We start from the raw sequence: 24,145 nt of genomic DNA on the forward strand, positions 1-24,145 counted from the left end.
AACATTGTGATCCAAAGCAACTTGGGAGAAAATGGCTTTGGCTCTAGAGGGCTAAGACTCCATCACCGTCATGACAGAGAAACATGGCAACGGCCCCCTGGCATGGTAGAATGAGCAGCTAAGCTCATATCTCAATCTAAAAACAGCAAGGTAACGTGAAATGGCTTGAGTCTTTGTACTTAAAGCCCACCCCTACTAACACACTCCTTCTGGCAAGACCACTCCTCCTAAGCCTCCCCAAAGAGCCACCATCTGGGATCAAGTCTCCAAATGCCTAGACTATGGGAGACATCTCATTCAATTCACCACAGAGAGAAAGAGATATAGCTAAAAGAATGAACAAGCTAGAGTGTAAGTAAATGCCCTATATATGATCCCCCAAACAGTGGGAAGAGCTGAGATTCACAACTGAGAATGGGAGAGAATTTGAAGACCCCACTGACACACACTCAAAGTCATGGCAGAACCCAACTTTTTAAGCATCTAAGAAACTTTTGGATTTCAGTAAAGAAGAAGGTTGAAATGTGTTAAATTTGAACATAAGAACCATGTCAGCATGTCTGGGATGGCCAGTTGACAGACTGAAGTCAGAGGTTTATACAGTGAAGATATTAGGATTTTTTTTATCAGTACCTTTGGACATGTGCTTTATAACATGTTTTAAAGATCCTCAGCACTTCTCCACATGAAATTTAAACTGTAGTTGTCATCTTTGACTGTTACCTCTGAGTGTTAGGTCAAGCCTATTATGCATTATAAAAGGAATATTTCGTTATTTGTTCTAAAATCCACTGTGGTAATGTTTATGTCGTCTCAATGAGTGATTTACTGTCTTCTCCCTCTTCAGATTTTACCTAGATGAGACTAAAGCCAACAGATTTCTGAAAGAATTTTACCTTTTGCTCATTTATCCACTGAAGTATCAGAACATTTGTCTCCTCTGTATAGCACTGTCTAGTTCAGTACATTTGAGATTTTTCTCTCAGTATTTTTCAGATTATTTTGATATTTTTGTTATAGATCCCCAGAGATAGGAGTTCTTGGGAAGCCTAGCAAATTAAGGCTATGTTGCTGTCAGAGGATATACAAAATTCTGGAATATGAATTATGTCGGGCATTTCCCTATAAAAGTCAGTCACCCATCCCTCCCAAACAGCTATTTGCTGTTATGTTTCAACAATAAATATTTTTAACTTGATACATTGCCAGATTACAGGAGACTGCTATACATGAGAAGTTTTCAAAAAAGTATTGAAATATTATAAATATCCAGGTTTTTATTATTATTTACAGGGTTTGGAACAATCCAAGTATTGGTCCTTCTATTTCTATTGATTACTTCTCTTGTGTCTGTGACAAACTATCTGACTAAAGAAACTTAATTGTTTATTGTGGTTCATGGTTTGAGAGTACAGCCTGTCATGGTAAAGGCATGGCGGCTGCAGTGTGAGGCGGTTGGTCACACAGCTTTCCCAGAGAGAGAGAGAGAGAGAGAGAGAGATTGGTTCCACCAATCCTTCCTCCTCAGTCATCTCTTCCTGAAGCACCCTCATAGACGCAGCCAGAGACTGCCCAGATGACGCCAAATCTGGTGTGTTGAGACGGGAGATGAACCATCATGTCTGCCTTCATCTACTAGTTAAAGTGACTTCTGTTTTTCATTTCCTTAGCACATATTAAGTATATACTAAGATTGAACAAAGTGCCTATACATTTGAGCAAAATTTTGCTCTAGCAAATCTATTAGGCCAGGTATCCAGAAAACTCACCATTTTTTTGTTTGAACACTGGATGAAGACGGCAGAACAAAGAGTTGCAGAGACAATAAAAATGGATGGCACAAGAAGATAGGTGAATGCTGCCAAAGTCGATGGCTTGACCCACATACTGAACAGAGTAAACGGATTGCTGCGTGTCCTCTGCCAACGACCGCCATGTGTACCCCAACTCACATGTAATTAATTTTTTAAATGTAATTTTAAATGGATCTATGCAAAACTTCTATTTGTACTTTCTTTAGTATATGGAATGTGACTAATGGGCTGGAATGAGGCACTTTCTCCTGTCAGTGAAGTTTCAGATGAACTCTTAAAAGATCAATTATATTCTGTAAGGCTTTATATGTTATTATTTTCTATTTCTTTACTAGTTACTTACACCAATTCACAGAGATGTTTGTTTATAAGTAGTTCAAATTTCACACTCACAAACAAGAATTTTAAGGACAATTCTTGATAAAAATGACAAAAATTTCATGTATACACAAATAAAATAGTAAAAAATGGAAATGATAGAAACTTTTCAGATTAAAATTTTTAAGAACATTATGTTTATAAAAATTAGTAATTCAAAGAAGTTCACATTTAGATTTGGGACAAAAATAGTTCTCATTAATTGTATCTTTTATTCACTTTAGGTTCTATTAATTTGAAGCATGAGCAATTACACATTGCCTCAACTGGAAGCAAACTCAGAAGTCACAGCATAAAGGGAGTCAGCATTTACAGGACTCATTGTGAAAGCAGGCTGTGTCAGAGGGTGATGTTTGCCCCAGAGATGGCCCCTGACTGTTAAAAATGGTTCCTTAAAAATGATATGACTGCCACATCTGAGTCATGTGCTGACCATCTGAGTGTCTTCACTGCACCTGTGTCCCTGCCTCCATGATTACTAATGGCTGTGCATATCTACCTTATAGGAACAATGGCTGTGTAGTTGCCCCCCATGTGCCCAGCTCCATGTGCAACTGTCTAAAGAATCCCAGGACTCGGGAGGCAGAGACAGGCGGATCTCTGTGATTTCGAGGCCAGGCTGGGCCGACAGCCTCCAAAACAATTCAGAGAAACCCTGTCTCGTAAAACCAAAAAAAAAAAAAAAAGAGCTATTAATTATCATTTCAATTGGATCACATTGTAAACCCAGTGAATATGTATGACCACAAACACAGGTTTAGGTGCTCTCTTTGAAGTTCATAGGGAAGGAGATTTATAAAGGTGTCACACATGTTCTAGCATATGTGCAAGATCAAGTGCAGAGGGAATATTTGGGATGCTGTGTCATTTTGGTTATGTCATCTATACATAACTCAGGGTCTAGTTCTCTTCCTCCTATTTGTGAAAGAAATTAAATCTTGGTCTCCCCATTCATCTGTCTGTGTTTTACAGACACGTATAATCATGTAACTACACATACAGCAGCATCTTAGAAGGGAAGATGGTGAATCATTAAAGGACTCTCGTGGGTTTTCTGTTTTGTCTTCATGTAGGAAGATGCTGTTACTGAGATACGGGTATTTGTAGAAAGTCTTCTAGATCTTGTACCTGAGAGAGAACTACCTCCTTTCTGCCCCAATGTGCTCTCATTGTGCCATACTGACTCAGCATAATTGAATGCATGTCAGTAGCACTTTTCAAACGTGGAATAATTGCCTCAGTTAGCTGAATCTCAAGAGAACGACTTAAAAGCATGCAAATTACCTCAAAATATGCATATTCAAAATTAAAAGGGTTTTCCATTAGTGCTCAGAAGTAAGTATCCAGAAAGGTCCACATGGAAGATAAAACTAACAGCAATGGCAGATTCCATGTTTTCACCTCTATAGAAGATCTGATCGTGAAGGTCATTAGCGGATCTGCTGTGGGTTGGAGTGAGTCATTTGATTGAAGATGGTTTGTTTTTTACTTTCACAAGAACTTTCCAGCATCTCTTTGTCCCCAGGAAGTAGTTCTGGAAAATCCCTCTGTCTTGTCTTTTCTGGCTGTCCACAGAGGAAGAGTTTTTATGTGGCACAATTAATCTGTTCTCTTGAAATGTCACTGCCCAGGTGGCTACAGCTGCAATAGATGAAGGATGTCAGTGAGCAGACAGGAATATTTAATTAATATAGGTGATCACTTTTGAGATATGCTAGGGTAATGAGCTGTCACCCACAGGTTTTGTAGTCTAACAGAAGAAGTAATTTAATTCTAAACTTAAATGGGAACTTTTGATAGATAACTTTGGTTATGTGTACCATAGTGATCCTCTGGTCTAAATGAATGTGGAAGCCATGGGTGTCACAATGTCTGTGTATAAGTTCTTAGTGGGCCCTCTGAGTTGCTGATATAGGTAAAATGCAAACCTAGAACTGAGTGTTTCAGGACACAGAAAGCGATTCTTAGCAAAGTAAATCTGTGCAGTTCTGAATTGTCTAAACCACCTGTTTCTGACACAGACCCTTATTAGCTGGGCTTTTGGAATGTCATAATGTTGTCATGTTTGTTTATCATCTGCAAGCATCAAATTAAGATGTAGAGTATTGTCTTTCATATGCCATATATTCTCATGTTTGTTTTTTCGCAAGCACTAGATTTAGTACATTGTCCTTCATGTGTCAAGTCATCCTCAAGTCTCTCCTAGCCCTATCGCACATGTAGGACAATCAGTTACAGAATAATTATCTTCTGCATAATGATATTGTAGCTGATCTTCAAAAGGGTTCTTTCCAAAGCCTTGTAAAGGTGTGGCTCTCTGCTAGGGGCTAGGAAAACACAGGTGCGGATGATAGAATACCTGATCTCATGTTAACACAAGAGACAGAGAATGCAGTGCACTGTCCTGGAAAGGGGTAACATTCTGCCAAGGCACAAGTAGGAACATCCCGTGAGTAAAAGCTGTGGAACAACAGAGCTTTGGGGAAGGAGGACTGCCAGCTGTCTTGGCGGGTTAGTAAAGTTCTTAGACACACAAAGCTTCTAAGGAGGAGGAGGTGGGAAAAAATGGGCAGTGTGTGAGCAATGTGTTTCTACGCAGAGGTTTTTATAGCCAACTGTAGAAGGATGATAATGCTGAATAACTGAAATTAAATCGACTGATCTTATAAGAACATACCATATCTAGAGCTAAAAGGTTGACCCTGGAGAGAAGGGCTCACACACACACACACACACACACACACACACACACACACACACACACACACACACGCGCGCGCGCGCGTGTGCGCTTTGTGCCTTTCCTGTGAAACAATGAATAACTATACACAACCCAGACATTTGAGACTATGCTAAAGCGACTGCTGATACATGGAAGAAAAATGTGTTTTTAGATATGTAAATATATAAATTTTGTGAGTATTTAAGATATCTATTTCCCCAGAAATGCTACACATCGTGAAGGATGTATCTATGCAAATGGATTATGTCCAAGGTCCCATGGTTGGATCTCCCACACTTTACATAGGAAAATGGAGTTTCAGAGGGCCAACCATCATTTTACATTTGATAGCTACATGGAAGCTGCTCCAAATCCTACTTTTAGGTCATTTCTTTACAGATATATTAAGGTGTCATTTATACATAAGTCAGTTCTTGGTTAATAGGAGCTACTAAGTGATTGTGTAGCTCCAAGCACAGCAAAGATACAGGTGGTCTTTGTATCAGAAAATTTCCTGGGCTCTCAACCCCTGTTCCTGGGCCCTGACAGTTTTGATTATTTTATGAACAAGGCATTTGTAACATTGGTTTCCTTTGGAAATTCTTGGGGAAAATCTGTGTCATGCCTCCTCTGCTCCCCCTAGTCCTCGGCTTGTGGTAACCTTCCATGTTTACATCCATCTTCATTCGACATCCTTTTGTCTGTGGCCAATCTGTAAAGAGAATCTTATCTAGGGCCCACCTTGAATTCAGAGTTATCTACTTCCAAACCTTTAACTTAAGTATATCCACAAAGTTCATGTTTGCATGAAGACAGAAGCGTCAACAATTCTGACTTGGCCATTTGTGTGTGAAGGAGGAGGACACCCTTCAATCACTCACAACCTTTAGAGAACAGGTAACTGAAAATCAAGACCCCGGCCCTTGTTAAATTTCCTGTCTGCTTCAGTAGAGCAGGAGGAATGACTGGGATGTGGGATATATTTGTTTCTGAACCCAATGTGACACACATGAACTCTCTCTCTTTCTCCCTCTCTCTCCTTCTCTCTGTGTTTCTGTCTCTCTGTCTCTGTCTCTGTCTCTCTCTGTCTCTCTCTCTCTCCCCCTTATCCCTGCATTTGAAAAAAACCTTTAAAGTTTGCCAGGTTTTATATAAGTGAAAGCAGCTATAGGTTCTGTGGTTAGAGGATTTCTAGCAATTTTAAGTCATATCATAGATTAACATTTTAACTCTTAGTTTGGGGTGAATTTTCTGGTTTTGCTGGTTGAGAGCTGTTGTTCTTTAATTGGTAAGTTTTTCTAAAAGAAAAGAACTATTTAAATGAAAAAATAAGAGAACCCAGTTAGTCTTGCATGTATTCATATATATATACTGTGTATGGATGTGTGTACATGTATGTGTATGTTGGTATATGTGTTCATGTGCCTACATGTTTGTTTGTATGTGTGTGTGTGTGTGTGTTTTATAGTCATTTGAAGGAAACATATTCAGTAAATAGTGAAGAAGACCAAAATGACTCCATTGTGCTTTTCCTTTAACTGTGATTCCCTACCATGAGATGGGTCACCGGATTGGGCATCTACAGGAGAAGCAAACTGCAGAAGAACAACACATATGAGTTTGTCGCTTCGTTACAGAAATACTAGGGAGACTTCTCTAAGTAAAAATACGTTTTAAATTGACCCCAGATTTGAACAATGGTAGAGTTATTACACATGGGACATTTCCTGCTCTCTTTCTGTGTGTGTGTGTGTTCTGCTGTCATTCCCTGCGTGACACTGCACCCTGAGCAGACCCCACTAAGCGGCATGTTCAGGTGCATCACTGCCGTTCTTCTCCAGGTTATCATTAAATCCCTTAAAGAAACCAAGGCACAGGAACCTCCGAACTTTTGCTTACTTTCCCACGCCATGAACATTCTCTAGTCGGACACTATTCTATCAGTCACACAGCAGTGAGCAACGCTGAGCTGGCAAAACCTGGGCCCGAGTTCAAGCTCTGTCTTCAAGACTGTGCTCTGTGTTCCTTCCGAGACATAGTCTGCTGACTCTCACACCCTGTTTGTTAGACTGTTGGCTCCTGTAAATGACTCATTTGAAGAGAGCTTGTATTTTGTGGCACAGTGGAAAAGCATGCCCTAGTCTCTGCCAGGAGATTGTTTTGTGTTTTCCCTGTTTTTTCTTTTTCCTTTTTATTTTCTAAGTTCTGGTGTTTGAACTCAGAGACTCGCTCATTCTCAGCACAGCACTCTGTCCCGGGCTGTGTTTCCCCACCCTGGGACCCTGGATTTCAACACTTGTGATGACCCTAGTAGAATCCACCTAAAGGAGATGTCCTCCACGTATTGGAAAGTGAATAAACATTTATATGCCATTGCCTGCACTATTTTAATATGACAAACACTGTTCTTTTTAAAGGGAACAAATTAGGTTTAGAAACAGTGAGGTGGCCCCTGTCCGCAGTCTCAGAGACACTGACCCTTGTTTTACCTAAGATAGGCCTCTTGCTTAAGACAGTTTGCCCACTTGCTCTATGCCCCAGCTGTCCTGCCCCAGGATAAGGTACATTGTCATTACCCGAATCCCTCCATAGCTGCTTGTTCTACTGTATTTAGAAGCTTCTTTTTGACATTTCAATTTGCACAAGTATCTGCCATTTAACAAGCGTCACCCTGTACCCCTCTCGTCCCCTGAAGCTGAGCCTTTCTTCCTCTGAAAGGACACTCCTTGGAAGAGTCCTCTGCATGCTAGCATATTATTCTCCTCACTTGTTAATTCCCACCACTTTGGTCTTACTTATCTCTTTCCACTGTCTGTGTTCAAAAGACTCTGCCAACCTGATGCTGGAAATGACAATATTCTGATCCACGTTGAATGTTTTCATATCCCCACCCGTTTCTAATATTTGTTTTCATTGCTTGTTCAAGTATTGAGCCAACTTATTAGTTGCCATTGCTTCCTTTCTTATAGTCATGTGTCCATTGGTGAAAATAAGATTGATTCGTCTCTGAGCAGCACTGGGCAGGGTGCAGGAATGACTGTGTTGTCTCCAGTAAAGGTCAATAGTGCACTGTAGCTGAGAACATCAGCAGCTCAACGATGAGGGACATCATGTGATGGCACTGCTCTCATGTTCCCAGCAAAACCAAGCTTGCCTCCTCTGCACATAGACCTCCCAGCAGTCCCAACCAGATAGGAAATGAGGATGAGCTGTGTTTGCGTCTGCTGCTCTCAGAGACAGACCATTGTGTCGCTGCAGTCCTGTGTTCTGGGAACAGTCAGAAGCAAGTTTGTCTTCTAAAATAAGATGTCATGTCTCCCCCCCCTCCCCCCTCCCCCCCCGCTTTGCCTTTTCTGTAACTCCTGAAACTTGTACCTTCAAAATGTCCCTGTTTAGCTAAATTATAACTCTCTTTCATATCCACTATGTAGCAAAGGAGCATCATAATCAAGACTGTCCTGAGGTTTGGAAGCTTCGGGAGCTTGGGGAATTGCGCCATCCATTTTCTAGCCTCATCAGGTTTTACAATGAGTGTGTGCTGTTTTGTGCCTCAGACGTGCATTTGATTTGCTCTCTCTGGTTTACGCATGTGTTTATGCATTTCTGCTCTGCTGAATGCGTGTGCTTTTTTTTTGCTCCGTGCTTTCGGTAATGGACATAATGAGCAGTTTTCCAAACTATTGGAGAGAACAGAGGGATGGCTTAGCATTAAAGAATACATGCTGCTCTTGCACAGGATGTGAACCGGTCCTTAGAACCCACGGAGGGCAGTTTACATGCACCTGGGACTGGAGCTCCAGATCGGATGACGTTTTTATGGCCTCTGTCAGCACCTGCTGTCATGTGGGGAAAGCCCTCCATCCACAACACATAATTAAAAATAAGTATTTAGAAAATGATTTGCAGTGACTGGGTTTTCACCCCAGGAATCATCCTCCTATTGCTAAAGATTTTCACCTGGAGTCCTGCCCCTGTTTCCATTATGTCACTCTTCAGTCGTCTGTCTGGATCTGCAGCTCTCCCAGGGACCTGTGTATTCCTTGCAACTGAAGCGATTACTGTAATGTTAGAAGCTCTCACTTGGAGCAATTCCCAGGGCAAAATTATCTTTGAAAATCCATTTTATTGCCGATCTTTATCTTGCATGTCCTTAATGAAGGTGTCAACTAGAAAGGTCACTAAAAGCCAAGCCTGTTGCATCCCGACCCCCACTAATCATTTGAATAGAACTTGATACATTGCCTTTGATAATCGCCCTGCCCTTGCCAACTCATCCCTAGTTCATGTTGGAAGCCTGTGGTTAATCTGGCTAGAATTGATTTTTTTTCTCATTCTAGAGTAGTGAGATGATCTCTGCCACAGTGCTGGCACTGGAGACCCAAACTCTCTCTGCCCCTGCTGGTGTGATTGCTGCTGGCACCCAGGGTTAACTGTTAGGATCACGACTGACAACGGTTTCCATGATTATCCAGGGATGCTGGTTTTCACTTCTGCATCACCCTCTGCTTTTGCTTTTCTTAGCTGTCATCCACAGAGAATGTCCCTGCTCATTAGTACCTCTAAGACCTGAAGAAATAACAGGGGAAAAGTCAACTTCTGTTCATTTTGTCTGGATGGCAACCTATTTTCGGTGTAATATAAGAGAAGATGGAGGGTTGGGAGTGGCGAATTAGTGGGTCTTGGTTTATTCATTACCATAAACTGGTCTCCTCCGACACAGACCCTTGGGTACAGTTAGACTTGGGAGACATTTGCCATGATCGTCTGCTCTGTCTGTCTCAACAGAGATGGGTACTGCTGGAGAATCAGGAGGCATAATCATTTACCCCACAGGGTCTCCCATATACTAAAGAACATGGAACACCTCCGAAGCCCCGAACTTTATCCCGGTGTCCCTGAGACAGCTCAAAGCTTCCTCTGTGTCTCACAGTGTCAGTCTGTGGCCATCTCGTTTATATTGATGAACAAACTGAATGATACAGAGGTTTGCTGCATTGAATGGGGCCAGGAAGTGACAAAATCCACATCAGAACCAGTCTACTGCCTGAGCAGTGTAGTTGGTTTCCTTTGTAACCTAAGGTAGAATTGGTCCCAGAACTAGTCTGAAATCCAATTACCTTTTCCTCTCTGCTTCCTGTCCTGTCTAAAGGACATTTCACACCTTCTCTTGACGCTGACATTCAGTCCTCCCTTCTCTCCACCCCATGCTTCCTGTGCTGAGCGGCTGGGGGAGGGAGCAGTCTCGGTCATACCCACTGGGCTACCTTGCCTCCTGGAGTCACACTCAATTCCAGCTCCCTCAGGAACAGTGACCATGCAGTGTTAGTTAATTCCCCTCCTTACCTCCTTCAGCTCCTCCCTCCCACGTGGTCGTAGCCGTTAACTTGGAGCCATACTGGACTGCCATCACAGCCAAAGAAAGGCTCTCCCCTCTTCCTTCATCGCAGCCTCCATTGGGCTCCTTCCCATTGGGTCATTCTTATATGGACCGCACCAGGGGCTTCTCCGCCTCCACCCTGCGAAGCCGCTCTCTGCTGCCTCCACGCTGCGAGGCCACTCTCAGTGCTAGCAACAGCTTCCCTTCGGCTGCCTGCCCATCCCTACCACCTCCTCCCCGGGTCTGTCATGACGAGTGCTCACGATGTCTGCACCCTCCTCTTTGAAATGCCCTCCATGGGCGTCTTGGTCATTTTAGCCTTACTTTTCCATCGGCTCTATTTTGTCCTCTGCGCAACCAGAGGCTCTGGGCTTCTCAAGGCCCGGTGTACAGATTTATTATTTTTGACAAAGCGCAAATAGAGCGACCCTGATTTCTTAAAACCCGCATAACCTCAGGGAACAGTTGGAAGGAAAGATTTCTTTTCTAGTGCAGACCTTACACAGCCCATCCAGTCCCGTCTGCATTGATCCCTCCGCCCATGCTCTTGTCTGCCTCGACTCTCCTGTAATGTTTTTGGCCCGGCTTCTGGGTTTGTCCCTCTCATCACCCAGGTTTCCCTCAGTTGTCTCTTCCTCGGGGAGCTGATCTCTGTCCGACTCAGGTGTAAACTTGTATTCTGTCTGCCACTGTCTTCCATTCCACCGCAGTCCTTTACTTTTATATAGCGTGGCACCGTCCTTTTGCACTTAATCACTGACACTGAGCAGCAGCCTCTGGATACCCGAGTTCTTGATTATCATCACCTGGTTCAGTGATCTGTGACCATGGACAAGCCACTTCATTGCTCCATGCTTCAGGGTCCCAATCTTAACCTAAGGATGGATTCTTATGATATAGTTTTTTTTTTTAAAGATACCATGTTTAATTAATGATTCATTTGGTAAGTGCTGAGGAAATGGCCGACGCCACTGCTAACTGATTTCTGTCTTTACGTGACGCTTCAAGAGAAGACTTCAGCCGTTCTCCTGAGCACTGCCATTTTGTAATCCCGAATGGCGTTGCTGTTGCTTTCAGTACCTAGCTGTGAGGTCCATCAGGTGAGTGACGGAGAGGATCCCTCACACTGTCTGCACAGCCTGCAAACAGTGACTTCAGTCTGTCTGTCATGAGAAGTGGCTCAGAACACTTGTGAGGCACAGTGCCCGCTGTGTCCAATGCCTTCCATAACCCGCACAGTGCCTGCTGTGTCCAATGCCTTCCATAACCCGCACAGTGCCCGCTGTGTCCAATGCCTTCCATAACCGGCACAGTGCCTGCTGTGTCCAATGCCTTCCATACCCGCACAGTGCCTGCTGTGTCCAATGCCTTCCATAACCCGCCAAGCAGTTAAGGCCCTGCTCGGACTTTCCCCGTGTGGACGCCATGGAAAGGACAAGGGGCCACTGGATGTCTGCAGTGACCTAGGAAAGGGTATAGCAATAAGTTCAGAGCACTGGCTTTGTCATTCATAGAAAAAGTCAGCTGAAAATGTGATGAAAGGCAGGCTTAGTGTTGTGATTTTAATCTTTATCTATTGGGAAATTTAAAGTCTTTTTTTTTTTTTTTTGGTTTTTACAAGACAGGGTTTCTCTGTATTGTTTTGGAGGCTATCGGTCCAGCCCGGCCTCAAACTCACAGAGATCCGCCTGCCTCTGCCTCCTGAGTGCTGGGATTAAAGGCGTGCGCCACCACCGCCCGGCAGGAAATTTAAAGTCTTAATGTTTTCTATTTGGGAATGAATTTTTAGTTGCTGCCTATTTAAATTGGTCTGGGTCGATGAATTACCCTTACACTGAACACAGCCACTTAGGATGGAGATCACATCAGAGCATCAGAGAAAACTGCTGGGGTGGAACCAGATATTCAGAGACCGAGCCCATAAGAGCCATTCCCACAGGTGCCCCTCAGTGAGGTTTTATATATGCAGCCAGGGAATGGTCCTCTCCAGCTGCATACAGGGCTTCATTTGCATTTTGAAGGACATGTAACACTGTTGACTTCTCCCTGCCTGTCAGAGCCACAGCAGATCTTCCTCAGATATACACTGTAGTCATTGGCCAACCTAGAAAGAAAAGCTAGTTATTCTGATCTGTCACATTGGCCTATTCTCCATTGTGTCTTCACCAAATGACACCAGTCCCCAATCAATTATGAGAACTTGGTCTCAGATATTATTTCATCCCTTTTGTCTGTGGTCAAATCCTCAGAATTTTAGAAAGTGATCAAAAGCTACACTGCAGTAGAAATCTCACTTGTTAGTGTGTGTTGATAGTCCCTTTCCATAACTAAAATATGCCTGGAAGTTTTCCATAGGAGAAAAATTGTAAAGGATGCTATCACTATTCTTCATTATGGATATATATTTCATTTTAAAAACAAAACAATTTAAAGTGAGATCAGATAAATGGTAGGGGAAACATTTTGTTTTTCATGAACTATAAATTGGAAAGTTGCTAAAAAGCAAATCATTTTTGTTTCCTGTGCTGATGAGAACATTTCTATAGTGGTGCTGTGGGAGTTGTCATGTGGCGAGACTTTGACAGCACTGGTCTTGCCATATGGGGACATAAACTCCTATGGCCATGGAATACCAGCGGGATCGTTTCCTGTCAATTTCTGTCCTGAAGCCCAAGTGATGGCGTTTGGCAGTGTGTGAACAGAGACCGTTCCATTTCTCTTTCACCCTAACTGCCCATCTGTTGCTTGCACTTTATGTGATTAATTCTGATAGGAGCCTATGCCACTGGCTCTCTCAAATTCTTGTAAAAATGACCACATGTCATTTAATTTTAAACTCTAGAGCAAAGTTGTTAAACAGTGGCTTTCCAAGTAGTTAGCAAGTTGGGTAAATTTGCAGTGTTCCGTTGACAGTCAATTTTTTTGTACACTGACCTTCAATGCTGTGGAACTGAGCTCTCTTTCCATGCTTCTGGCCCAATGGGAGAGTGATACTCTGCAACTGCACCTTCTCCACACCGCTTAGCACACAGAATGAAATAAACAGACCTGCTTTCGCTCTGCTGCCATGGCAAACAGCTACTCTGGCCACAACAACTTTCCTTACTAGCCAGAACCTGCACTCTGCAGAGCAGACACAGAACCACGGCCCTCCCTGTGCTCTGCAGAGCAGACACAGAACCACGGCCCTCCCTGCACCCTGCAGAGCAGACACAGAACCACAGCCCTCCCTGCGCTCTGCAGAGCAGACACAGAACCACGCATGGCCCTCCCTGCACTCTGCAGAGCAGACACAGAACCACGGCCCTCCCTGTGCTCTGCAGAGCAGACACAGAACCACGGCCCTCCCTGTACTCTGCAGAGCAGACACAGAACCACGCACGGCCCTCCCTGCACTCTGCAGAGCAGACACAGAACCATGGCCCTCCCTGCCAGCCAGTCTGTCATTCTCCATGCTAGCTGCTGTCTGTGCCAATCCTATGCATTTCTTTGTCTCCCACTGTGCTCATTCCCACCTGGTCTTTCTGTCTAACCCTCCACACCCTCCTGACAATTTAATGTAAGTATGCCGGTGTCATCACTTCAGAAATGTCTGCTCTTAAAAACAACAACAACAAAATTCCCTTCACACTCCAGATCGGGACTGTTTTGACCAGTTCACTCCATCCATATCAAATGGTCGAGGAAAATGTTGTAATTTGATTGATGTTTCTCTAGGTTGACCTAAGCTTGTGAGTCATTTAAATGCAGCATCTGTTTTTAGTGACTCATATCATACCTCTGTTTTTCCATGTCCTTTTCTACTCTTTCTAGGTCTTAGTTGTATAAATTACAGGTTTTTAAGATGAAGCTCTAGAATGAATTTGATTGAAACGATTCTAGAATACTTCCATTAAATTGTCTTTATATTTCTTTAATAATGTCCTTCATAGAATTTTGAAATGATTAACTTTCTTCACCCCAGAAATACTTGATAAATTATTTCAATCCGATTGTTTCTTCTTTCTAAATGAGTTAGTGTATCCTTCTGTTAAGCGTGGCGTGTGCACTGCTAGCACAGAACCTTTATCAACAGACCATTACAGGTTCTTTCTGTTTGGAGGTGTGCATCATGCCTGCAAGAACGCTTGTTAAAGTCTACTTTTAATGCTTATTCTGTTGTCCACTGCCCAAGTCTTAGGTGTTGATGAGGCTGAAGGAATATCAGGAAATGTTTAATTGGCCACTATAAACACCTATTACAAGCAACATAAAGGAAGCACTTCACTAGGTTAAAAGTTCTGGAAGGGTGTGCTCTGTGGATTAGTTGAATTTAATTTTCTATGCAAATATCAGCAATGTTGTTAACTTAGACATGTACTTAAGTTCTGTTAATATAAACCTGTCCATGAGTGATTCAGTCATATTGTCAAGTTCTAAATAAGTGGTAGATTTTCCCTCCCAGCTGATTGGAGGTCACAATACCATGCTTACACTGAAAACCAGTCTCTTGACTGAGGACACTCAGCACCTAATGCTGTACCTGGCATAGTCAATGATCATTACACTTCTGTGCGGCACATCCTGCTGCGCTGTGCTGAGGTTGTTTCGTTGGAATCCCTGATTATGAATCAGCGTTGGAGGCTATATGATTTTAGTATGTCACTTAGCATTTTCTAATTCCTCTTCTGGGACTTTGATGTTTCCTAAGTGCTGTGCTGGTATCATCATTTTCTTGTTTCTCTTCATGGCATGAGACAAGGGCCAAAACTCACACATCCTCAAATGTGAAAAACTGATTTTTTAAAACTTGAATGCTAATGTATTCCTAGATACAACAGGAGCCTGATGAGGCAAACATGAATTAATATAGTCTTAACTAGTCTCTCTGTGGTAAGGGGTTCTTGTTATAAAGATCCGACACAGTAGAATTTCAGAATGAAGATCAAGTTATAGAACAAGAATCTGATGGGTCGTTGATTACATCCCTGGAGTACATTTGTGTTGGTAGCTGCTAACCTTCTATTTGAATACAACAGCAATATAGTAATGGGCAGTAGAAAATATGTACTTCACCCACACCTAAAGCAGAGCCACATCACCTCCATGGACTTCAACATAGAAGGAAGTCATCTTCACAATGTTGACGATGCTGTACTTAAATGAGTTCTACTGGTTAGAAACTATGAACTGGAGACATGGCTCAGAGGTTACCAGTGCTAGATCAGGTCCAAGGTTCAGATACCAGCATCCACTTCAGGACATTAACAAATGACTGTGACTTCAGGTCCAAAATTTCTGATGGCCCCTTTTGGCTTCTGTGGGCGCGCGCACGCACGCGCACGCACACACACACACACACACACACACACACACACACACGATAGCAAGGATAATACAAAACTATTGCTATTGCTAATATGAAATCCTTTTGTTTATACATCTTTATAGTCTGAAAGAATGACTTTTTTTCCTAGGAACTTATGCAAAATAAACAGCCCTTGGTTTGAACATACCCTCCCTGTAATCTGACAGGAGATACTTGTTTTCCCTCTAATAGATTGCTGGGTAAACCAACTTGGAGCTCCAGCCCTTCCCTGGGTGAGGTTCAGTGATCTGGAGTGAAGGAAGGGACCAGTGTACACACACTGTGATGAGTCAGTGATGACTTACATAGTCCCCCATCTGCGAACTCAGTCACAAGGCCAAGGCTCGTTGCTAAGATGTTTTTAATGATGACATTGCCAGTGAGCTCATGTCTTACACTTTCCTGGGACCTACGACTTGCTCCCTCGTGGTGGTGGCTCATGTACAACCTGTTTCAATGCTTTTTTCGTCCTGGACCCTTGACCGGATGCTTGATATTGCCTGATCCTTCCTTCTCTGAAGACTCTTCTTGCACAGCTCCACTCACCAGCCTGGCACATAAGGGCAACTCTCCTTCAGGAAGGAAGTGTGTCTGTGTGCCGGTGGTGCCAATCACCAGCACGTTTTTCTTTAGGTCGATGGAACACTGATGCCTCCTGAGCATATCAAGCCCTAGAAGGATATCCATGGGCTGCTCTTCCAGTATGGAGAAAGAGCACTGTAAGAAATCACCTTCAATCTGAATCTGAGCCAGATGAACCCGGCCCACAATCCTCTGTGTGCCCACTCCCTTAGCAACGCCAGCCCATCGCCGGTCCACCAATCTCATGATATTGCATCTCTCAGCACATGCTTGGCTCATGATGGTCATCTGGGCACCCGAGTCAACGAAAGCCTTTAAAGGGTGCCCGTTCACTTTGCAGTTAATGTAGAGCATAGCCACTTGCCCAAAACTCTCTGGGGCCTCCTCCATAGCGATGTTCATATTCTCTTCAATATTCTGCTGTCTGATTTCTTCTTCTATTCTAGCCTGAGCTTCCTGATCAAATGGGTCTGCAGAATAGAGACGAACCATCTCTTGCTCTCTCAACGCCCTTTCCCTCTGCTGCTCCATCAGGACCTGGGAAAACGTCTCAAGGTTTCCACTCAGCAGAGCCTCAGCCAAAGCAGGGTTCCGTTCCTTCAACAGGGACAGATCATGGGGGTTGGAAAGCAGCATGCTGCGAATCAGAGCAGGGCTGTTGAAGTTGTGAGCATAGGCCATGTTCTCTCCAGAGGCCAACCCGTGCGCTTGTGTTGATGGTATACGCTGCTGATGGTGATGTTGGTGCTGATGCTGGTGCCGGGAACTTGATGTTCCCGGCGTGGCCGACCCGGTGATATCTGCTCGAGGATTGTTTGGGGTCCTTCCTGGGGTCCGAAGTCCCACATTGTCCTTCTGAAGTAGTACGACCATATCACCGTCTCTGAGGCCGTAGGTGCCCAGGGAACAGTGCTCATCTGTGAGGAGCTGTTCCATGTAGATGAACTGAATCTCCTCGGCAGGCACGCCAGACTCGAGCTCACAGAGGACTCTGAAGTTGCAGAGCTCAAAGTCAGGGCTGACCTGGAGGGAAAAGGTTACCTCTGTGAGGTCCCTACGCACACAGTACACAGTTATCAGCATGGTACACACTCAGGAAAGCCAGGTTGGCAGAAATCATCTGGTGGGTCACTGGCTGACTGGTGCTGGTTTGTGTGGATGGCTGGCCTGTCCCTCACGCCTTGCTATGAAACTCACTCAACTCTCAGAAAGGCAAAGCCAGTGACCAGGGTGGGGACTGCCTCCCAGCCCCAGTGCCAGCTGATGGCCCCATTGAGCCTCAAGGTAACAAGTCCATCTGCGTATGTACTGCTTGGAACTTAGAACGTCTGTTTCCATAGACATTGTTACTCCAGGCCAGTGGGTTCCAAGGCTGGCCTTCAAAGTCTACTCAATACTGGCTATGCGGAACATCCAAATTCTCTTAAACATGTTAATGTTCAGTCTGTTAACTAGACCTGTGTTCTACACACTTATCCTTATCTCCAAGACATTGTGGGTGTGACCTGGACATGACAAGGGCCACGCTGTGTTCTTAGTGGGACACATAGGCGCCTGCCATTGAGGGTGGACGAGTAGATGGTGACCTGAGGTGGGCGTGTCTTTGGCACAGAGGCTGTATCCACTAGAGAAGTGACAAGCTGAACGCACAAGGAGGAATGTCTTCCCGGGTGAGAAGAGGTTAGTCATCTGAGACACACTGAGAGACAAAGGAGAACAGAAGGGCAGGAACGTGTGGTGGGAAGAGAATGGAAAGGAACGAAAGAGATTTGAGACATACTGTGACTGATGTTTTCTCTGAGTTGACATATGAAAGGGGCCGCTTGAAGCACGGGAGGGCTACGGGGTGGCAAAAGCTGCTCAGGAAGCTGAGAGGGAGACATTGGTAGGGCTGGAAAGCTGAAGCAATAGGGAGCAGACCTGTTCTTGGCTAGATGGTCTCCATGGGACGTGGCTCATGTCAAAGACAAAGTTTACGTGCAAAAACATAAAGTCTGTAGCGTGGAAGCCTGGGTAAAAAATAGGCCATTGTCTTGACCAGGTGACTGAAATGAACCTCTGAGGAAACATCTTGACACTGATTCTCTAGTAAATCGCATGGCAACCCAGAACCTAAATATGTCTCTCTCTGACACAGCGACCCCCACCACCCGAACAAGGACCCACCTCAAAGCAGAGTCTCTGAAGTCACGGGTGATTGGGTAGAACTCTGTGTACTCGGTTTTCTCCACTATAAAATGTTCTGTGCAGTAAAGAGCACACAGGTCCCTGGCCCCTCCTTCCTAGGTGTCTACTCATGACCCAAAGGGTAGTCACAGTTCTGTGCCAGGACCTCACCCGTATTTAGGAATTTTCAGCTCAGCCCCACCATACAGACACTATGGCATCAGTTTAAAGAATTTTTTATTTCTGTTGCTCTTGTGTTTGTCTTGGTTGAAAGACTATCACTTCTTGCTCTAATTATCTCAACGTTGCCAATACTCTTTTTTCTTACATTAGGAATGTTGGTTGAATGCATAATGGGAAACATCAGCTGGGTTGAGGGGAAACTGTCGTGAAGGATGTGAAATGTGTGCTGTGTTCATGTAGGAACTCAAAGTCTGGAAGAGGATGCAGGCATTCACACAAACTGGGGAGTCTGCTTCTGAGGAGGCAACCACAGCAGAATCCCAAACAGCCTGGGGGGAATCACTATCAGGAGAACAGATATGGAAGATGGAAAGGTCTGCTGAGGAGTAAAAGGTTCCTGAAAGACGCAGGCTCTAGTGACATGAGGGGTTAGTTATGTGGGTACCAAATGACACAGAAACAAATCAGAAGGGGAGGAGGGTGCCCTGGGTTACAACGATTTTTTATATGCAGAAATATATAAAAGTTTAAGGAAAAAATAATAAACATTTCTGGGAAGTGTATTAATTATATAAAGGGCATTTTGTTTTTGCTACAGACGTTTATACCTATCCAGTCATTCAATTTCTGTTTCATTATTGTTGCATGTGTATGTGTGTTTGTATATGTATGCGTGCACAGAAGCGTGGTCTCCAGAGCTTGCAACTGGGCCTTGTACTTGGCCCCATTACTCCTTACATATTAAGGCAAAGTTTGTCACTAGGACTTAAGTTTGCAGACTCGGCTAGTTGGATTGTCCTAGTAGAATCCCTTGGCTCCATCTCTGGGTGCAGAAATCAGAGGGTGGCAAACAAGCCTGTCTGACATTTCTTGGGTGCCAGGATCTGAAACCCTGGCCTCACTGCTGTGTTGCAGGTGAATTTACCCACAGAGCAGTCTCCCAAGGTCATTTGATTTCTTCACTGTCCCTGTATTCTGATGTTTTCCCAAAATCACTGATGATTTCTCATGTTTGGGAAAAGATTTGATATTGGACATCTTGTGCAAACCATTCTTCTCCAGAAGACACTGGGAAAGCTGGTTTGACTGGGATTCTGTGGTGCCCTAAGTACCCTGGGATATTTTGTTCTTAAAACGCTATTAAATTATGGAGATGCTGCTAGGTTGCTTGATTTCTCTGTCTCTCTCTCTCTCTCTCTCTCTCTCTCTCTCTCTCTCTCTTTCTCTCTCTCTCTGTGTGTGTATGTGTGTGTATTTGTGTGTGTGTATTTGTGTGTGTGTGCATGCACATGTGCAGCTGAAATCGTTTTTGTAGGATAAAAGCTGTCTTTGAGTTGTTATTGTTTTTTTCTTTTCTTTTGCTTTTAGTAAAGCAAAAGTTGAAGATTTACCTTCAAAGAAACTAATATTTTTAAGTGTTAGCATGGCCTAGATACTGAACAGAATTCAGTTTTATGGGAGCTGTTTTGTTACCTTGTTGTAATTATTTAGTTTTTGTGCCATTTTGCATTGATGTAGCTTTCACTGTTTTACCTTCCACCCACAAGGAAGCAAAGAGACTCGAAGTCTAGCCAGTTAACTCTCATCTGCTCTAACTCACAGCAAGGCAGGCACAGCAGGAATCATCTTGCTCAACCACCCACCCCACTTTTAAACCTTTTCCGCAAAACAGCTGGAATCTCCAAAACTAAACATGGTCTCCCCAGGCTATTTGGTATTCCTGGTTTGTATATTCCTTAATTCACTGAATTTACTCAGCAGTATTGGTGATTCAAATACCAGATGTATAATTTTCTTAATTCAAATTTTTAATTAAAAGCATCATCTGATTATGTGGTAAACATAGCAATTATAGACACTCCCAAGCATCAAATGCACCATAAATCCCCACTGCGCAGGCACTGAGGACTGACGAGTTTAGGGAATTAACTAGGTGTGCGCATGTTGTTAACTGGAGGTTATTGCAACTTTTTCTCCAGGAATACTTGAAATATTCCCTGAAATTTATTCCCTGGCAAATGTAATATAGAACATAATTGAATCTTTCCTTGATAAGTGAGACTCCTACAAAGTCTTTAGTTATCACTCAGAACATTAGTTCTCATTGTATAGCCCACATACTCAAAGAATGGAGGAGGGGGGAACACTGATTCCATACTCCTGTAATAAACCATGGTAATAGCTTCTATAGTTCACTTCTTTTTAAAACATTAATGCAGTGGTTCTCAACCTCCCTAATGCTGTGACCCATTAGTACAATTCCTCATGCTGTGGTGGCCCCCAACCATATAATAATTTTCGTTACTGCTTTGTAACTGTAATTTTGCTACTGTTATGACCCATCATGCAAATAATGGATATGCAAGAAAGAAAGTGTCATCCAACCCCCAAGGGGTCTGGACACACAGATTCACAATCAGTGCCTTAATTCAATAATAACAATGGAAACTCAGATAACTGATGGTCCCACAATCAGTTGGTGTTTAAGGTATTATATGCTGCTTTGCAAAGCAAAATAAGTGTGGGATCTATTTTGTGAAAAAGTAGAATGTCTGAGTAAATTTTATGCTTCACATAAATAAGAATAAAAGCCTATTAAGTACTTATATCTGGTCACTCTGTTTAGAATCCTTCCTTTAAAATCTGCCTGAGGGCTCAGGGTGCTGTTTAGTAGCCGGTGAGTTGTCTAGCCCCAGAAGGCCCCGTTTCTTCCCCAGTATTCCAAGAGAAGGAGAGGGTGTGCAGACATGGCTCTGAGTTCAGTTCCCTAAAACGAGTGTAAAGCTGTGTCTCCTAGTTGTCCGTAATCATCCTAAAACAAGCAGGGAGGCAGAAACAGGAGATCCCTGGAGGCGTGTGAACATGTAGCCTAGCATGCACTCAGAGGCAAACAGACCCCATCTCAAGGAAGGTGGCAGGCAAGGACTAACACTAGAAGTGGTCATGGGATTGCGACACACACCCACATTCAGAAACACACACAGATATATCACACCCGTATGTATGTATGTATGTATATATACATGCATCCACATGGATATCACCCCCCATACACACACACACACACATACATACAATACATACACACACACACACACACACACGCACGCACACACGCACGCACGCACACACACACCCCAAAAACCAGAACCTAGCAATACCTTCAGTGTAATCAAGGCTTAATAAGAAGGTAAATCACTCCCGAGTTTCAGTGTTCCACTGTTCCTTCTGTTACTTTAGGTTAATACAAGAAGATATGTGGGAATCACCCTGAACCAGTAGCATGCACATAATCTAATAACTGTTTGCTAGATACATTAAAAGGAGAAAAGGGTTAGTCTGGCCTGTCATTGAAGCCTAACACCACAAGACTGATGAAATCCATACACAGATAAGTAGTTGAAGAAAAGCATTAGAATCCCCAGCCTTCTTCAAGGAAGCCACCTTCAAGCTGCTGTTCACCCAGTGTAAGTTGTTAAGTATGTGCTTGTGTACACGTACGTGGTGGGGGAGGGGAGAAGCCTCAGGTGCACACAGGACAAATACATAGAAATGGCACCCGAAAGATTCTGTTACTCTCCTGCAAGGAATATTTCCATGGTCACCTTGATTGCTGCATTTGATCAACCATTTCCAATTCCCCCACATCTGTCTCTCTCTTTGTGTTAATAACACTTGTGTTTCCTGTGACCCCGGGTTTCTTGTAATCTCTTGATTGTAGTATAGAAGTTATCTGGTCTGTGAAACTCATGCCGTGTTATTAAGACAGGATATTATTTATAATTTCTGAAAGAAACATATACAGTTTACATAAATTTAGTTCAAGTTTGAAACAAAATAAGAAAGATACTTGATTGGCAGATTGGTATTTCTGCTTGATACTCTGTGTCCCTGAGGAGAACTTTCTCATGGTCCTAGTCACCATGTATAGAGAATACCTGATACACAAACAGTAGGGCTAATAAGGAGGCCTCAAGTACACTGAGTGCTTCTTCAATTAAGTAACTATCCAGTCTGGTTTGGGTTTGGTTTATCTTACTGTCCTGTAATCTCCTCGTTTACAAACCATAGTTGCTGAAGTTTAGGGATTCCCATGGGGCCTGATCGGAAGATCTGGCATGCATAGAGCCACACAACTTGTGTTTCTAACGTTAGTGAAGTGTCTGCAAGCTCTCAACAATGCCTTTGTGTGCCTACTTGCTCTCATGAGAAGGAAAAAAACTAATAACCTCTTGAGGCATTAATAATCAGTCAAGAAAATAAAGCCTTCCAGGCACATCTCGGTGCCTGTCTCTTTAAACTTTGACTTCTGAACTTATGCATTCACCCCCAGGGCAACAGCTGCCTTAAGCTTGGAGAAGGTACCAGTAAGAGGACAATGGGGTCTGAAAGTCAGAACACTCCTTACATCTTCATTAAACTTTTACTTTTGAAATTTTGGCATTGTTACATGAAAACCGTCTCTGAGTTATTTCCACCATTTAATTTTTCTGTGTCAGGTGTCTTGCCTTACTCAACCCTGACTTCTGCAAGATTCCTAACATGTCTTTTGCTCGTGATGTATGTCAAAAATATAGGCCTAAATAACAAAATAAATGCAGACCTACACAAAGGAGAGCAGTACACTTGACAAAAATGTTAGGAGAACCCTTCACCTGCCTCCATGAACATTTCCCACTGATGTCGGAACCATGTCTTCACATGAGGCTATTTTTCTTTGTTGGCTATTCTATTTATTATCTGGAGCTTCCCTTTATTATTTCCCCACTGAATTCTTCTAGCCAATAAGTGGACAGCAATGCCATTCATTGAAAGCCTCCTGACTTAGTTATATAAAGTGGCCGGAAGTGTATGCACAGACTAAGTGATGAAGGTTTCAAATTTGAAAAGCGGTCTGTTTTCCACCACTTAGCGATGGTCTTAGACATACACTGTCATTTCTCGTGGTGAGTATTTGATAGCTACTCTCCGTGAGCACGAGGTGAGCCGGGGATGCGAGGGCAGCTGGAAGAATGGGAGTCAGTGTCCTCCTCTGAGCAAGTTGTCTATTAGTGGAGATGAAATGCACGCAGGCTGAGTTGTGTTATGGAATGGAAACTAATGATAGATATGTATCAGGACTATCCAGAATCCTCCCTAGAACTGTCCCTGAAAGGCTCAGCCATAGCTGCATTTACCGTGCACCCACTTGGGTTCTGCTCAGCGAGAATGTATCACACAAGTTTCTTGACGTTTTGTTTCATTTTGCTCCATGTAAACTGTTGCGGCCGTGTTTTTCCTGTGCTTGATATAACTACCGCCATGCACTAAGGTGGCAGGGGTGGCCTATGGGAAGGGTAGTCTATCTGCCTTTCTCGAAAAGCAGCCCATCCCCCCTCACTAATATCACTGGGGCAGCCATGGTGAACACTAGCACTTCCCAATGATGGCTGAAGTCCTCACCTCATAAGCAAAGGCCTTGAGTCAAAGCCTGAATGGGCTGTTGTCTCAGCTCATCTGACGAGCATCTATGAATTGTCCTTCAGCCTTTGCCTCTGTGTTGCCATCCATCTTTCCCTCTGGCCTTGTCTAGCCAG

At 43.5% G+C, this 24,145-nt stretch overlaps 2 protein-coding genes across 3 annotated transcripts in view; one reads left to right on the plus strand and one right to left on the minus strand.

The window, feature by feature from the left end:
- Pdgfd (platelet derived growth factor D) overlaps nucleotides 1-24,145 on the plus strand; it is a 212,383-nt gene that overhangs the window by 74,406 nt on the left and 113,832 nt on the right. The window lies entirely within an intron of this gene.
- On the minus strand, nucleotides 15,983-17,540 carry Ddi1 (DNA damage inducible 1 homolog 1). Its single transcript, XM_005077317.3, has one exon. It carries the CDS (start codon nucleotides 17,301-17,303, stop codon nucleotides 16,092-16,094), a length of 1,212 nt encoding a protein of 403 aa, XP_005077374.1. The 5' UTR covers nucleotides 17,304-17,540; the 3' UTR covers nucleotides 15,983-16,091.

The sequence above is a fragment of the Mesocricetus auratus genome, unplaced genomic scaffold, assembly GCF_017639785.1.
Source record: "Mesocricetus auratus isolate SY011 unplaced genomic scaffold, BCM_Maur_2.0 Super-Scaffold_100040, whole genome shotgun sequence".
Lineage (NCBI taxonomy): Eukaryota > Metazoa > Chordata > Mammalia > Rodentia > Cricetidae > Mesocricetus > Mesocricetus auratus.

Excerpts from the sequence above, each read along its gene's own strand:
- Ddi1 (XM_005077317.3), bottom strand. The coding sequence starts at position 17,303 with ATGCTGATAACTGTGTACTGTGTGCGTAGGGACCTCACAGAGGTAACC.